The sequence below is a fragment of the Ovis canadensis genome, chromosome 4 (assembly GCF_042477335.2).
Source record: "Ovis canadensis isolate MfBH-ARS-UI-01 breed Bighorn chromosome 4, ARS-UI_OviCan_v2, whole genome shotgun sequence".
NCBI classification, from domain to species: domain Eukaryota; kingdom Metazoa; phylum Chordata; class Mammalia; order Artiodactyla; family Bovidae; genus Ovis; species Ovis canadensis.
Window position 1 is genome coordinate 116,094,530 of NC_091248.1, and position 18,188 is coordinate 116,112,717.

General features: G+C 41.8%; 1 protein-coding gene across 3 annotated transcripts in view; it reads right to left on the reverse strand.

Moving 5' to 3' along the window:
- The window catches only part of DGKI (diacylglycerol kinase iota), a 507,168-nt gene that overhangs the window by 223,034 nt on the left and 265,946 nt on the right, over positions 1 to 18,188 (reverse strand). For all 3 annotated transcript variants that reach the window (XM_069588482.1, XM_069588483.1, XM_069588484.1), the window contains 2 exons: positions 3,522 to 3,604; positions 1,603 to 1,663 (listed from right to left, as the gene is read on the reverse strand). In XM_069588482.1, the coding sequence (XP_069444583.1) occupies positions 1,603 to 1,663; positions 3,522 to 3,604 (144 nt within the window). The remainder of the gene's footprint in view (positions 1 to 1,602; positions 1,664 to 3,521; positions 3,605 to 18,188) is intronic.

Here is an 18,188-nt window from a genome sequence, read left to right on the forward strand (position 1 = left end):
AAACGTTTCACATGTGTCTGGACTAGGCTCTTCTTTCTCTTTCCTTTATGCTTTGAATTTCCATGTTTCCAAACATTTCTCTAATTGCAGAGAATACTTCAATACCACGAAACCTAGAACAGTGCTTTCTACACATAACTGCTGAATTAGGGGAAAAAACCCGTGAGATGGGGGGGTGGGGCAGAGAGAGGTGATGAGAGACTCAGGGGAGAAGGGGAAGTTTGGAAGGTGGGACAGCCAGTCCATGATGAACCCTGATATATGAAGACGGCACAGGCAGCCAACACAGATTGGAGGTAATTGTCATTTAAGAGAGAGAAAGGACCCTGAATTCAGGATACCAGGGCTATCCCAACAGTCAAACAATTCTGGAAAGCAGCAGGTTAAACAAAGCAAAATAGGTTTGGCTTCTTTAAGACTTTAGAATGAATTTTATAAGCTAATAATGTGTATCAGAGTTTCAAAGAATAGTAAACACTATTTTCTCAACTGAAAATTGTTTTCCTCTCTGCAGAAAATCTTAAAGGACTAGGGAATCACTGTTTCTTTCTGGTTGTGCTTATTAGTATATAATGTGTATTCAGCGCAGCATTAACTGCTCACGTGCTGTGAGAGATAAAATTAGAAGATTCTGTTGCTACCTTTGAGAATAAAACATTCTAATTAGGAAAATTAGAGAAAAGCCAAAGATAGTTCATAATAAAATCCTATGAGATCAGACTCTAAATACAGAAGAAAAGATACTGAACAGCAAAATCTAAATGTCACCATTCTCAATTATTTGCCTTTGCTAAATATAGCAACATAAGTAGAGGGCAAACTGAGAAACAGATGAGACAAACTGGGGGAAACACACCCGTGATATTAAACGTCAGCCCAATTCCATCTTTTCTCCTAAAATGACTCCAAAGAGGACCAACTGTGATCTTTAAGACAAAATGTTGGTCAATATTCTTTTATTTCCACAAGTAAAAAAATAAAAAGCAATAATTCAATTGTGTATGCATATTTCTCTTCCAGAATTGTGACCAACTATTAAGAATATCCGGAAATAGGTCAGTTTCTGTTTTAAAAATCATTTAGTCATCTATGATCTTCATTCTAGTGACGTGGCTAGAAGATCACTTCTAGTGATCCTAAGGTCATTCTAGTGATCTAGTGATCTTCATTCTAGTGATCCTTACTTTGTGGAACAGGGAGACACAGGGCAGGAGCGGGGGGAAACAGAATTTAGAAAGATCAAGACTGAATCCTTAAGGGCAATAACAAGAGTCCCTCCTAACCCTTAGGGGCTTGGATTCACATAAGAGACAAATACTTTAGGGCAGTGGTCCCCAACCTTTTGACACCAGGAACCGGTTGCATGGAAGATAATTTTTCCAAGGACCAGGGTCAGGGGAGGATGGTTCGAGTGCATTACACCTACTGTGCACTTTACTTCTATTCTTATTAAACCAGTTCCACCTCAGATCATCGGGTATTAGATCCCAGAGGTCGGGGACCCCTGTTTAGGGGACTGGAAGAAAGACACATGTTTTCAGGAGAACAAATGGCAGACGGAAGAAACAAGGAAGAGAACTGGATTCTCTTTCAAGGACCTACCGTTCCATCCCCACCACAGGCCAGAATCCGCAGGTTTGGTACCTTCCTATACAACTCAAGCCTGTGGAGGAAACAGGAAAAAGTTAACAAAAGAGCCTATTCCTGGCCACGGCAGAGAGCATTATTCCAACACATAGCACAAAAGAGGGCGAGGGGGCAGGTGAAGAGAATGCATAATCATGAGGATGGTAATACCTTCAAAACTAGTTACAAAGTGACCCGATCTGAGTGATCACAAGAGGACTGACTCCAACAATCGGATGAGAGGTTGGCACCCAACACCATTATCAAGCGGCCGGTATTGGAACATCCTGGCGCTTATTTCCCATAACTCCTACTAATGTGTCAACTCACATTATTTCCCTCATTAGTGTCAACTTCCTTCTTTTTCTTGCCAGTCATTCTCCTCCTCCTTTCTCACAGAAAACCATCATTAATCAATAGTCCTTATAAGTCTCTTCCTTATATTTGATTAGCTTTCCTCAGATCTATTTATTTTTCAGACTTATACTTCCCACTCTTAACCCTAGAAGACCTTCTTCAGAGAGATGGGACACCCCACTAGCATTATTACAATGGCACCCACAATTCCACTCACTTGCTAATACTAAAACCTCCATTTATACTTCTCAGCCCAAAGAGGGAAGATGTACCGAAGTTTATTTTGTCTCCTTGAAAATAGATCTTTCCTGTTGTCTCTGAAGAAAATGTAATGACCCTTCCGCTACGAAACTGTCTGCTGAAGTGAAGATTCTAATGGCTCTATTCCAGAAACACCTTATTTACATCAAATGACATTTTTTCTGAAAACAGTTCCTGTCTTGCCATATTCTTTATGGTGATCTATGAAGTTATCTACCTAAAGTCTAACTGAAAATGATAAAATCTTAAGGAAAGTAAACATAAAAGGGCAAAACCCAGGATAGTAGATTTGATTTAATACATCTGAATGCAGAAAAAAAATAGAAGTCTTATAGCAAACTCTAGTGGCAAAGAAGTTCATAGACCAGAAGAATGACAACAGAAATTAATTTTCATAATTAATGTTCTCCTGCATGCTTAAAATATATAATTTATCCATTTCATAGAGGAATATTATTTTTCTAGAAATTATCTGATATATTCTCAGAAATTATCTGAGTGCTTCTTTGCCTCTGATCTTACTTATTGCAAAGTAATTATTATCTCTTTAGCTCTAAGGTTTAACAGATGAAATCTGAACTATCTTATTAGACGGGTTTTCAAAAGGGAACCAGACAACAGCAGAAACATCCCTGGCTCTTTCCTACCATACACCGTTCCACCAAAAGGAAGATATGAGATACATGTCGCCTACAAGTAGACTTTATTTTTCACCCCTTTCAACAAAAAATAGAGAATGAAATTTCTGAGAGGCTCAAACAAGGGATTAAACAGGAACTAGAATGTCTCCCCCATTCTGCTATAGAATCTACAGGTATAATCAATTCACTCATTTCACAAGTGGTCACGGATGCATATATATACACACAATCTCTAAATCAAATAAACAAACACATTCATAAACAGATCACGACCATTCTCCACAAAGAAACACTTGTTCCTGTTAAGGGACATCTCCAAAGCCATACATGCAGAAGTAGAAAAAGTATGGATCCTTTCTCAATCCAGACTTGCCCCTTATCCACAGTTACACGCATCTAAGCAACAAACACACGAGGAGTTAGTAACACACAGGATATGTGTTGAATGAAACTTAGCCAGGGAAGATGGGAAACATCAGGTGAAGTTTTAGAGGGAGAGTAGTAGAGGTGAGCAAGTAGATGAAAGACAGAGAATGCTTCACGATGCAATCAAATAAAACAGCAGGACCCCAAAACAGAGAGATCTTCTCACTCGCCTAAAGTGGTATGAAGCACAGAGGGTATTTCCAGACTTACGCGTCTTTCGGTCCTTCCTGAGAAAGGTCAAAGACTTGCCGTGGATTCAGGTACCACATGAACATCTGCAGGACTTTGGTTCCCTGCAACAACAACAACAAAAGACAATAAGAGGAGGAGGCTTCCAAATATTAGCTCCTCATTTAAAGAATAAAAATAAATCCTGTTCTGAAAAATAATATCGAACCGTATAGAGAGGTAGTTAAAAGTCATGGGCTTTGGCCATCTCTATATGTTGAATGCTGACATACACGCTGTTAACTCATGAAACTCTGAGCAATTTCTCTAATTTCAATAAGCTCAGCTCTCAATGCAGAGATAAAAATGTCTACTTCACAGTGTGCTGTGTGCTAAGTCACTTCAGTCGTGTTCAATTCTTTGTGACCCTATGGACCATAGTCCACCAGGCTCCTCTGTCCATCGGAGTCTCCAGGCAAGAATACTGGAGCGGGTTGCCATTTCCTCCTCCAGGAGATCTTTCCAACCCAGGGATCCATCCTGTGTCCCTTACATCTCCTGCACTGGAAGGAGAGTTCTTTACCACTAGCACCACCTGGGGAGCCCTTCACAGACTTGTTGCAAAGATTAAATACAGTGTGGATGGCATGCAGTAAATGCTTAATGATTGAGCCCTATTAGCTTTTGTCATCATTATCTAATTCATGAAAATCCACATAGGAAAGTTAGTCAACTTATGCAATTTAACATTAATTTTTATTTTATTGTGCAGATTACTAGTGTCTTTGCATAATATGAAATATGGACAGTATTAACTAAATATAATTTTCTTGAAATAAATGTTTTTAACCACAGCACAAGTATCTCAGGCTCCCCATTATTTATAATATATGGTGTTTTCAAATCTTACTTTGACATTTTTCAATTTCCATGTCTGTACCTGTGTCTATTTCTCAAAACCATTTCCGGAGTGTCTTGAGTAATTGCAACATTTATAGAGCTGTCATCATGGCAAATACAAGGCACTTCCAGAGGTCATTTCTTAAAGTGAACTGAGCAAAACAATAAAAGAATAATTTTTATATTCAGTTCAGTTGCTCAGTCGCGTCCGACTCTTTGCGACCCCATGAATCGCAGCACGCCAGGCCTCCCTGTCCATCACCAACTCCCAGAGTTTACCCAAACTCATGTCCATCGAGTCGGTGATGCCATCCAGCCATCTCATTCTCTGTCGTCCCCTTCTCCTCCTGCCCCCAATCCCTGCCAGCATCAGGGTCTTTTCCAATGTGTCAACTCTTCGCATGAGGTCACCAAAGTATTGGAGTTTCAGCTTTAGCATCAGTCCTTCCAATGAACACCCAGGACTGATCTCCTTTAGGATGGACTTGTTGGATCTCCTTGCAGTCCAAGAAGCTGCTGCTGCTGCTGCTAAGTCACTTCAGTCGTGTCTGATTCTGAGCGACCCCATAGATGGCAGCCTACCAGGCTCCACTGTCCCTGGGATTCTCCAGGCAAGAACACTGGAGTGGGTTGCCATTTCCTTCTCCAATGCATAAAAGTGAGAAGTGAAAATGAAGTCGCTCAGTCGTGTCTGACTCTTGGCGACCCCATGGACTGCAGCCCACCAGGCTCCTCCGTCCATGGGACTTTCCAGGCAAGAGTACTGGAGTCAGGTGCCATTGCCTTCTCTGGTCCAAGAGGTTAGGCAGTATCAAAAGAGGTTTAAAATTGAGTAGGGTGCTTCATTTTAGATCACCCTCAACCACAGCAAATATTTGATTGGTTGGGCAGCATCTGTTGCTTCTTATTATAGTCCCTTAACTAGCTATCATAATGGCTCTTTCTTAAAAATATTCCTGTTTATATTCCTATATTCTGTATTCGCTGCTGCTGCTGCTACTGCTAAGTCACTTCAGTCGTGTCCGACTCTGTGCAACCCCATAGACAGCAGCCCACCAGGCTCCCCCATCCCTGGGATTCTCCAGGCAAGAACACTGGAGTGGGTTGCCATTTCCTTCTCCAATGCGTGAAAGTGCAAAGTGAAAGGAAGTCACTCAGTCGTGTCCGACTCCTTGCGACCCCACAGACTGCAGCCCACCAGGCTCCTCCATCCATGGGATTTTCCAGGCAAGAGTACTGGAGTGGGGTGCCGTTGCCTTCTCCGACTCTGTATTTGAGAGTCATCCTATTATAGTAGAAATAGCACGATATTTGAGTCAGAGCTAACTTGGATGTTCTAATTGGGTTACTGTGAACATTTATAATCTTGTAGAAATTCAGCATGTATAATACGGCAACGTCTGCTTCCCAGGGTGATTACGAGAATTAAATGAATCAGTAATAGTTACATATCCAGCACAGTACGTGGCACAAAATAGGCCTTCGTAAATGTTAGTCCCTTTCTTTTTTGCCCCTTGTTAATCTATTCATTAAATTACACTTGAGGGTGTGAGGGCTAAAACGTAGTTTATAATTATCACATTGTTATGCCAGTTGTTGCAGAGGCCATTGTAGGTCTTTTGTTCCACATCTCATCCAAACCTCTAATTTAAAAGTTCTGCTTTATCACGTGCTTGCTATAAATTTAGGAATAACACTCTATCCTTAATTATTACAACTAACCCAATCCTTCAGTTTCACCAAATGACATGCTTCCCTTCCTATAAAATTCAAACATGGGTTTTCGATACATAATGGCAACTAAATAGGAGACTGCTCTCTCCTTTCCATACCAGGCCTTGGTATCAAGTCAATTGGGATTATTTCAGGTAATCTTTTATGTTTCATAGGTAACACCAGAGTCATTTGAATGACCAATTGGCTTATTAAAAACTTCCAACTGACTTGCTAGAAAATTAAATTCTCACTTTTAGGTTCCTAGGGCAACGTGTATTGTCAGTGTTAATTACTCCCTTCTTGTCACCTTTGGCTCTGGTAGAGTGTGCATTTCAACTTCTTTTACGCATATAATACTAGGTAATTCACACCTTTCAAAAATACAAATAAGAAGCACTGAGAAGGCTTTTTTTTAATCTTTAAATTTCTCTAAAAGGTTTGGGTGTCCACACTGTCTTGGCTTTTGCTCATTCTGTGTAAGGTAGAACACCTAACTGTCTATAGTTATCCTTTTGAAGAAGGATTATTTTTTAAGGCTGGTAAATTTTGCACCCCATGCTTCTAGGAGGCGCCACTGACACTGGAGCCTACTGGAATGAGGCGCTCTGGAACTGAGCAGGGGTCACCGGCATAAACACGCTAGGCTGCCCTTAAGTGTTTACCTTCAGCTCAGTTCAGTTCAGTCGCTCAGTCGTGTCCGACTCTTTTCGACCCCATGAATCGCAGCACGCCAGGCCTCCCTGTCCATCACCAACTCCTGGAGTTCACCCAAACCCACGTCCATCGAGTCAGTGATGCCATCCAGCCATCTCATCCTCTGTCATCCCCGTTTCCTCCTGCCCCCAATCCCTCCCAACATCAGAGTCTTTTCCAATGAGTCAACTCTTCAGTAACCTTTCTAAAATACATTTGTTTGCGAAAATGGTCAGTGTCTGAATAACACACTGCACTGTATTAAGTCAATCTTGGTGGTAAAGAAAAGAAGCCAGGCACACATTGAAGTCAGTTCTATTAATTCTGCTGTTACCGCTAGGATGAGCTACTTTAGGGCTTTAATAGATACAATCTATTCAATAGAATTGAATGAGTGGACAAGTACTAACTCACCAGGAAAAGGGTGATTTCTTTCTTTCTCACAGACAAGAGTAACTCTACTCCTTCATTTACACAATTCACTAGCAAGTTCCAAATACTCTCACGGTCATCACATGCTATATGCCTTGCAAAAGCTGACTTTCTGAGCAAGAGGTTCTTTTTTTCGTTTTCTCTACATTAAAAAAAAAAAGGCTATTATACATCAATTCTAATACACTCTGAAGAGTATTCTCATACATAAGGTTGTAGCTGTAATACCTCAATATTTTTTAAGATATTGTGAGATTTGATATTCCTATGGAATGTTAAAGTGGAGAAGGCAATGGCACCCCGCTCCAGTACTCTTGCCTGGAACATCCCATGGATGGAGGTGCCTGGTAGGCTGCAGTCCATGGGGTCGCCAAGAGTCGGACACGACTGAGCGACTTCACTTTTACTTCTCACTTTCATGCATTGGAGAAGGAAATGGCAACCCACTCCAGTGTTCTTGCCTGGAGAATCCCAGGGATAGGGGAGCCTGGTGGGCTACTGTCTATGGGGTCGCACAGAGTCGGACACGACTGAAGTGACTTAGCAGCAGCAGCAGCAGCAGCAGCATCGAATGTTAAAACATTGTTCCTTCCAGCTCTAGGTATCAGGAAACAGAATGGGGCATCATAGAACAACTTTCAAGAAAATAGATACATTTCTCTAGATAGAAACAAGCAGTATTCATCCACTCACCTACTAAGGGCCAGGTACAGTTTTAGGTAAGGGAATCAGGAGATGGGCAAGACAGAGAAGATTCTTGTTCTCAAAAGGGAATTCTCTGAATTATTCATAGAATATAGTAATTTGGGGGTAAAAAGAATCAACTAAGAATGGGTCAGTTCAAACAGCAGCACATCAAGCACTGAAATTCTCATGTAAGGCTGACTGGTCTATGCTACTAAGCAAGCCTTGGTTTATACCACAGAAATATTTTCTAGATCATGAAAAGAACTGTCCATAAGAAACATCTGAGGAAAATCTAACAGCGGGAGGAAGAGGTGAAGAAATCGCTTAACCCAAACAATCCCAAAGGAATACCTAGCTTATGCAATAAATCTGCGTTAGGCTCCTAACCTCTACCCATGTGTGCACCCAGGAGCTCAACACAAAATAAAGTTACTCACTAACGATGGTCAGTGCTATGTTGAAGGTGCCAACTGAAATGCGTGAGTGGCCAGTGGAGATACTCAAAGCCCAGCCATGGGGACTGGATGAAGGCGTCCTATATATGATACTTGAACTTTGTCTTGAAAGATGAGTAGAGTTAACCATTTGTTTTTAGATGGAGTAGACAAAAATGTTTTAGGCACAACCGATGTAAAGCAGCAAGACGTATCACGGAAAAACTATGTTCCTTTCAGTCTTTGGACCATAAGGCTGAGGTGGTGGGAGATGAAACTGCACAAGTGAGTTGCAGATTCATTTATATAGACCAGGGGTCCCCAACTCCCAGGCCACGGACCACCTGTCCACAGCCTGTCAGGAACCAGGCAGCAAAGCAGGAGATGAGTAGCAGATGAGCGAGGGAAGCTTCATCTGTATTTATAGTTGCTTCCCATCACTCATATTACCGCCTGAGCTCAACTATCTAGTTAAATGAAAATAAGCTCAGGGCTCCCACTGATTATGTATTTATGGTGAGTTATATAAATATTTCATTATATATCACACGTAATAATAATTGAGATAAAGTGCACAATAAATGCGATGCACTCGAATCATCCTGAAACCATCTCCAGCTCCACCACAACAGTCCAAGGAAAAATTGTCTTTCACAAAACCAGTCCCTGGTGCCATCAAGGTTGGAGACCGCTGACACAGGCTACGGAGCTTGGGTTTTGGTTTGCAGGAAATGAGAGTCCCTGAAGTTCTTGAATCAGGAGAATAGGACTTACATTTTGATACATCAGTATAACTACAAACTAAGGAGCTAGACATCCAGGCCCTATGAAAGGGGCTAGATGGCTTGGTTTGTGGTATACACTGATGCCTGTTCTCTAAAATTCACACTCAACATGAAGGTAGGGCCTTTGGAAATGGCACACAAAAGACACGCAACATGCAACATCACTAATTATTAGATAACTGCAAATCAAAACCAAAATGAGGTTATCACCTCAATGGTCAGAAAGGTCATCATCAAAAAGTCTACAAACAATAAATGCTGGAGAGAGTGTAGAGAAAAGGGAACCCTCCTACACTGCTGGTGAGAATGTTTATCAGTGCAGCCACTATGAACAATAGTATGAAGCTTCCTCAGAAAACTAAAGATAGAGCTACCATATGATATAGCACTTGTATTCCTGGGCACATATCCAGAGAATGGCTCAATTTGAAAATATATATGGACACCAATGTTCATAGCAATACTATTCACAATAGCCAAGACATAGAAGCAACCTAAATTCCATCACAGATAAATGAATAAGAGATGTTTTATATATATATATATATCAGTTCAGTTCAGTCGCTCAATCATGTCCAACTCCCTGCAACCCCATGAAGTGCAACACGCCAAGCCTCCCTGTCCATTATCAACTCCCAGAGTCCACCCAAACTCATGTCCATTGAGTTGGTGATGCCATCTAACCATCTCATCCTCTGCCATCCCCTTCTCCTTCTGCCTTCAATCTTTCTCAGCATCAGGGTCTTTTCAAATGAGTCAGCTCTTCAAATCAGGTGGCCAAAATATTGGAGTTTCAGCTTCAACATCAGTCCTTCCAATGAATATCCAGGACTGATCTCTTTTGGGATGGACTGGTTGGATCTCCTTGCAGTGCAAGGGACTCTCAAGAATCTTCTCCAACACCACCGTTCAAAAGCATCAATTCTTCGGCACTCAGCTTTCTTTGTATTTCAACTCTCACATCCATACATGACTACTGGAAAAACCATAGCCTTGACTAGACAGAACTTTGTTGACAAAGTAATGTCTCTGCTTTTCAATATGCTGTCTAGGTTGGTTATAACTTTCCTTCCAAGGAGTAGGCGTCTTTTAGTTTCATGGCTGCAATCACCATCTGTAGTGATTTTGGAGCCCCCAAAAATAAAGTCAGCCACTGTTTCCACTGTTTCTCCGTCTATTTGCCATGAAGTGATGGGACCAGATGCCATGATCTTAGTTTTCCGAATAAATGCATACATATATATATGTGTGTGTGTGTATGTATGTATATATATACACACACAATAGAATATTACTCATCCATAAATAAGGTCATTTGCAGCAACAAGGATGGAACTAGAGATTACCATATTAAGTGAAGTAAGTCAAAGACAAATATCATGTGATAATACTTAGATGTGGAAGTCTAAAACTGTAATGTAAATGAACTTATTTACAAAACAGAAACTCATAGACACAGAAAACAAACTTGTGGTTACTAAAGGGGAAAGGGGGCAGGGGACACATTAGGAGTTTGGGATTAGCAGATACAGTTCAGTTCAGTTGCTCAGTTGTGTCCAGCTCTTTGCGACCCCATGAATCACAGCACGCCAGGCCTCCCTGTCCATCACCAACTCCCGGAGTTCACTCAAACTCACATCCATTGAGTCGGTGATGCCATCCAGCCATCTCATCCTCTGTCATCCCCTTTTCCTCCTGCCCCCAATCCCTCCCAGCATCAGAGTCTTTTCCAATCAGTCAACTCTTCGCATGAGGTGGCCAAAGTATTGGAGTTTCAGCTTTAGCATCATTCCTTCCAAAGAACACCCAGGATTGATCTCCTTTAGAATGGACTGGTTGGATCTCCTTGCAGTCCAAGGGACTCTCAAGTCTTCTCCAACACCACAATTCAAATGCATCAATTCTTCAGCGCTCGGCTTTCTTCACAGTCCAACTCTCACATCCATACATGACCACTGGAAAAACCATAACCTTGACTAGTCGGACCTTTGTTGGCAAAGTAATGTCTCTACTTTTCACAATGCTATCTAGGTTGGTCGTAACTTTCCTTCTGAGGAATAAGCGTCTTTTAATTTCATGGCTGCAATCACCATCTGCAGTGATTTTGGAGCCCCCCAAAATAAAGTCTGACACTGTTTCCACTGTTTCCCCATCTATTTCCCATGAAGTGATGGGACCAGGTGCCATGATCTTCGTTTTCTGAATGTTGAGCTTTAAGCCAACTTTTTCACTCTCCTATTTCACTTTCATCAAGAGGCTTTTTAGTTCCACTTCACTTTCTGCCATAAGGGTGGTGTCATCTGCATATCTGAGGTTATTGATATTTCTCCCGGCAATCTTGATTCCAGCTTGTGCTTCTTCCAGCCCAGCGTTTCTCATGATGTACTCTGTATAGCAGTTAAATAAGCAGGGTGGCAATATACAGCCTTGACGTACTCCTTTTCCAATTTGGAACCAGTCTGTTGTGTCATGTCCAGTTCTAACTGTTGCTTCCTGACCTGCATATAGGTTTCTCAAAAGGCAGGTCAGGTGGTCTGGTATTCCCATCTCTTTCAGAATTTTCCACAGTTTATTGTGATCCACACAGTCAAAGGCTTTGGTATAGTCAATAAATAAAGTATTATATAAAATAGATAAACAATAAGATCCTACTGTAAAGCACAGGGAACTATGACTCAACATCCTTTAATAAGCCATAATGGAAAAAAAAATATACACACACTGTATCACTTCACTGTGCAGTAGACACACAACAATGTAAATCAACTATATCTCAATTAAAAAAATCATAATGGTTTTTGATTTATGCTTAGGTTGGGCACAGTAGAAAACAACATCTTCTTTGAGGTTGTTTGTTCAGTATTTAGAAGTAGTTTGGGGATTCGGATTTGAAGTTACTTCTTCTGTCTCCTCTTTCCTCCTACTTGGGTTGACTTTCCCTGGCCTGAGTCAGGACAGGTGTCCCTGATGTGGGAACGCCTGCCCAAGGATAGGGGCGTGAACTCGGTCAATATGAGCCTGTCCACAGACTGAACATCCTTTCCTCCTATAACCTGCTGATAAGCTCCCTGGGAACTCCCATCCAAGGGTCCAATTCATGCCACGTCTGAACCCTGGGATTTCACACTGAACAGTGTAAGCACCCAAGGATGGACCCTTGACTCTAAGGATTGCCTGGCTAGAATAACTAGTGGTCAGATCCCCTGCTTACAGGAAATAAAGCCTATGACATATATTCTACGAAAACTTGAAATTAAGCCTAATCTACAAGAACATTGAATCACTATGTTGGACACCTGAAACCAATATAATATTATAAATCAGCTACAGCTCAATTAAAAGAAAGACATCTGCCTAACCATGCATGTATAATATGTCACTGAAGATGAAATTTGTGAAGGAGACCCAGTGGGAAAGCAGGAAGCATTGAGAGGCATCAGAAAGGCCCATAAGACTCAGGCACAAACGTGCTACTGAGTCAGGGGCATCCAAAAAAACATTAAGTGTTGAAATTAAAGCAGAGATACGCATGAGCAGTCGGGCCCTTTCTTGAGCCCTCAGGTTTCCACACTGAGGAGGGGATCACGCAGGAGTAAAGTTTATCTTTCTTCTTTTCTGCAGGAGACGACACTAAAGTTGATATCGCAACCCCTAACTCTAGTGAATGCTCCCTCACACAGCTCACATCCCACCAAGAACAGCCATACCCCCAACCTCCAAAGCTTTGCAGAACACCCAGCATGTGTCTACCTGGAGGGGAAGAAAGAGAGACAATTACTGTGAAGCACCTGTTTAAAGGAGGCTTCTCTAGTGGCTCAGATGTTAAAGGATCTGCCTGCAATGCGAGAGACACAGGTTTGACCCCTGGGTCAGGAAGATCCCCTGGAAAGGGGAATGGCAGCCAAGTCCAGTATTCTTGCCTGGAGAATTCCATGGACGGAGGAGCCTGGTGGGCTGCAGTCATGGGGTTGCAAAGAGTCGGACAAGACCAAGCGACTAACACAAAAACACATCTGTTTAAAAGAAGTCAGTGTTTAAAAAATAAGAAATAAAAACCGCCCCCATGTTCAGCTCAGTATCTTCCTGCCAAGTGCTGGAAATTTTCTGAAAAAATACTGAAGAAAAAAAAAAAAAAAAGAGCTATAGGCATTTTACTTGCCAGCAGATGGCAATGTAGTCTAGTTATTTGAAGAATAGATATTTAAGAAGGTTTTGTGTGTGTGTGTGTGTGTGTGTGTGTGTGTGTGTGTGTGTGTGTGTGTGTCTAAGTCTGAAGCCTAACTTTCAAGAACAGAAAGGGGTGGGGGGAGTACTTTATATCTAGACACAGATGAGCAAGACAAATCAATTCTTAAAAAGCAAAAGCCCTGATTTAACAATCAAAAAACAGAGTCCAGGAGATCTTCCTACCCAGGGGTCGAACTCACGTGTCTTGCATCTCCTGCACTGGCGGGATTCTTTAGAAAAAGGAAGCCCCATTTCTCTACTAATTGCTGTAAACTCCTGTGAATCAGTGCAGTCTCCGAGCTGCAGCAATGGTGGCACCAGGAAGCTTGTCAGAAAAGCAGGATTTCAGAGGCACCCCGACTCACTGAATCAGAATCTGCATTTTAACAGGATCCCTAGGTGACTCATGCACACAGAAGCTTAAGAGGGAAAAAGGCCATGATTCTTAACACTTGCTAGACAAGAAAATCATCTAGGAGCTTAGACCAGTTAAGGCGCCCTGTACTCACAGGTCTTAGCATGGGGTGGAGCGCACATCACTATCTTTAAAGGCTGCTGGGGTCTTTAAAGGCAGTGGGAGTTGAGAACCACTTCTCTGGGCTAAGAGATGAGCCTCCTTGAAGACAATAAGGACAAACTGAGACGCTATTTTTCAAACAAAACAATAAACCTTCATCTCCAATAAATTCTCACCTGCTGTGCTCCTCAGACAAGGCCCAGGTTATCTCAGACACCCTGACAGGACTCTGATGATGTGTCCCTAAATGAGTCCCACAGAAGACTGATATCAGAATTACCTGAGATGCTCACCAGTGGCATTCCCAGGCCTCACCCCAGACACACAGCACCAGATTTTATAGGGTAGAATATGTCTAACAAGTGTTTCCATGGGTCTCATTTACACAGAAATTGGAAAACTACTGGACTATAAGAGGGGAGAGTAAGAGGCACACATTCAGATGGAAATTCCCTGGATTGAACCCTAACGTCAGGATGAAATTTCCTGAATTTTCCCCAAACTGAAAATTTCCAGATAAAGATTCTGATGAATGGCATTTCAAAGGCTGTCTGAGGATGTCAAACACACACAGAGGTCATGTTATTAATCTCAACTTGTCTCTAAGGTAAATAAACGTGAATGGCCTCCTTCTCGAAGGAGAACACCACATCATGTCAGGTTTGAGCACAGAATGCCCCCCAAGGAGAAACCCCAGGTCAGAAAGCACACGCACATCCTTCCCCCTTCCTCCTTCCTGGGGATAACCTGCTTTCACTGCCACCCTCTGTTCTCTGCCTCTTGGTCTCAACTGCGGCTCATTTGGGTCCGAGAGTCAAGGGAGCTGAGGAATAAGAAACTCCGTTCCTCTGATTCCGTTTTGCCAAGTGAGGTGGTTTACTTCATTCTCTGACTGCCCCCATCCTGCAGTTGACTCATGTGCAGTGTGAAGGGCACGGTATGGCCACAGCTAGACCTAAAAGAGGAGTTAGGTCACCCCTGACCATGACTCTGCCCTGCTCACCAGCTGGGGGTGGGGCGTGGTTAGAGGTGTACCATCCTAACACTGAAGAAGGAACCATAAATATATGGAGGTCAGTTTGAAAGGTTCTAATTATAGACGGGTGTTTGGATTTCTCTACAGCTTTCTCAACATTTCATGTTGTGCTTAGAAACAAGGTTCTTTGTATTTATCATGCTTAGTAAAGAATTCGAGGGACTTTCCTGGTGGTCCTGTGTCTGGACTCCAAGCTCCTAGTGCAGGGGGGTAGGGGGAGGGCCTGGGCTGCATCCCTGATTGGGGAACTAGATCTTACAAGCTGCTTAAAAAGGACCTAAAAAAGGATCCTGAAAGAAAGGGTCCTGCACTCTCCAACAAAAGACCCCCACGCCACAGCGAAGAACGAAAACCCCTGCGCCACAGCTGGACCCGGCAGAGCCAAATAAATAACTATTTCTTTAAAAAAGAACTCTTCTTTACAGAGGAAATACACAGAAGTTTAAAGTTACACACTATTCATTTTGATTTGCTTAGTCACATTTCTGAGAATCCTAGGTACTCTGGAGGTGACCTCATTAGGGCAATTCATAAACCAAAGTGCCTCAAGTGACAGCAAAGTCAGGAAGCTTTTTGCTTCTAATAAAAGGCCAGTTTTTAAACCTGAATACCTCACTGTGATCTCAAATTCTTCAAACACATTTCGCCATCTTTCCCAAAATAATTCTTCCCTTTCCTGAAAAATCCATTGATAACAAAGCCACTTTCCAGATAATCGGCTGGAAGATCTTGATGCCTTGCTTCCCTTTAAGTATCCCATTCATCCCCATGCCCATCTGTTCATCCCCATGCCCATTCATTCATCCACACATCCATCCTTTAGCCCATAGGTCTACCCATCTATTCACTGGTCCATCCATTGTGCTCTCCATCCAATTTTTAAAAACTTTTATTAACGCATATTTGGTTTACAATGTTGTGTTAATTTCTGCTATATAGCACAGTAACTCAGATATACATATATAATATATATATTATTTTTCATATTTTTTCCAATTATTTTTCATCACTGGATGTTGAATATAGTTCCTTGTGCTATACAGTAGGACCTTGTTGTTGAGGGAAAGACTGGGAGTCTGGGATTAGTAAATGCAAACTATTTTATATAGAATGGATGAACAAGGTCCTCTAATTTATGCTAACGCATAGCCTCCTGACTTACATGTATTCTCAATGTGCCTAATTAATCTGCCATTATATTACTCCTTTATTTAAAAAAAAATATTTTTCAAAACTAAAAAAAAAAATCTTTAAATAGCAAAAAACAAAATTTTTAATATGAATCCAAAATCCTCAGCCAGGATTTAAGACACTGCTCCACAAGTTCCTTCTAATCTTTAATCACATTTCTAATAACTTAATATGTATGCTCTACCCATTATATTGTGCTCAAAATGAATCACTTTCATCACAACATCCCACCTTCTACACATACTGCTGGTTAAACAATTATAGTTCATTCCTGTGCACTATGCACTAGAAATCAGAGGTTCAGAGGGGCAGCCCCTGGCATTAGCTAAGCCTGTATCTCTTCGGAACAGACACACAGAGTATACACAGTACAGGACTTAATGCTGCAGTTTACATAGTACACGTGTGCACCATGGCCTTCAGGAGCATAGCCGACAAGCCAATTAGTTCTGAGCAACTGTTCAGAAAGGTGCTACTGAGCAGTAAAGGGTGAACAGGAACGTGATGCAAGAGAGAGGAGGAAGAGGGCATGACCCCAGTTTCCTCTACACAACTAAGTGGTGTCCCATCTTCTGTTTCAGCCACTTCCCTGACACCATTTCCTTATCACTCCCAAGTGACTGCTTGCCTCTGAAATTTCACAGCCCCTGTGGTCTGATCCACTCAATTGAGAATTCACATCTCCTTAATGTTGCTCAGATTCTTTTTCCCATTCGCCCCTTTTGTGTCATTAACAAACACAATATCCTTCGAAAATTCACTGCTGCTTCCTTGAGCTGTTTTTATTTAGTGAAAGAAGAAACAATCTTAGATCATCTCTGAAGTCCCTGTCTTTAATAATTTATACAGAGATTGAAACAGGAACAGGATGTATCTTAACTGGACTGCCTCCTTCTCCAAAGCAGAGATCATCTGCAATTTTCTAAATGCCTTAAAGGAAAAGCTTATAAGAATTTAATTAATGCATTTTACATAGACTTGTAAGATAAAATGTACCTGAGATTAATTAGCATGTGGAGCTCAGGTGGCCAAATTCATGGAGTCATTTACATTAAATAACTGTGCTGTGTTCCATGGTTCCCAACCACACCCTCAACCCTAGTTAGGCTATGGAAAGACTAGACCTAGAGAGGGAGTAAGATTCAGAGCAAACTGAACTTCACTCCCAAGAATTTCTCAAGAGGTAGTTTTAGGATCACCATCATTACAACATGAAGATCATCACTCAGTAAATCAAAAGAGTAGGATGTTAAAAATAAATTCTCTACTTACAACAGTTCTTTTCCCTATTCTTTATGATGTTAATATAGACTTTTAACAGAAGAATTAATATTAAGAATTTTGGGGGGACTTCCCTGGCAGTCCAGTGGTTAAGACATTGCCTTCCAATTCAGGGGGCATGAGTTGGATTCCTGGTCAGGGAGCTAAGATACCACATGCCTCATGCCCCCCCCCCCAAAAAAAAAACAGAACATAAGCCACAGAAGCTATATCATAACAAATTCAATATGCTCAGTCAGTCAGTCTTGTTCAACTCCTTGCAACTTCATGAACTGTAGCCCACTGGGCTCCTCTGTCCATGGAGTTTTCCAGGCAAAAATCCTGGAGCAGGTTGCCATTTCCAACTCGAGGGGATCTTTCCAACCCAGGGATCAAACCTGAGTCTCCTGCGTTTCCTGCATTGGCAGGAATTCTTTACCACTGCATCACCTGGGAAGCCCCCAACGAATTCAATAAAGGCTTTAAAAATGGCCCACATTAAAAAAAAATCTTTAAAAAAGAAAAAGAATTTGGAAGTTTCCCTGGTGGTCCAGTGTTAAGAATCCACCTTGCAATGCTGGAGACACTTGTTTGATCCCTGGTCCGGGAAGATCCTACATGCCACGGGGCAACTAACACCTGTCACAACTACTAAGCCTGCACCCTAGAGCCCATGCTCTACAAGAGAAGCCACCGCAGTGAGAAGCTTACAGCGACTGGAGAGTAGCCCCCACGTGCTGCAACTACAGAAAGCTCGCGTGCAGCAATGAAGACCCAGCACAGCCAAAAACTAAGTAAATGCACAAATTAAAATAATAATAATTTTGAAGA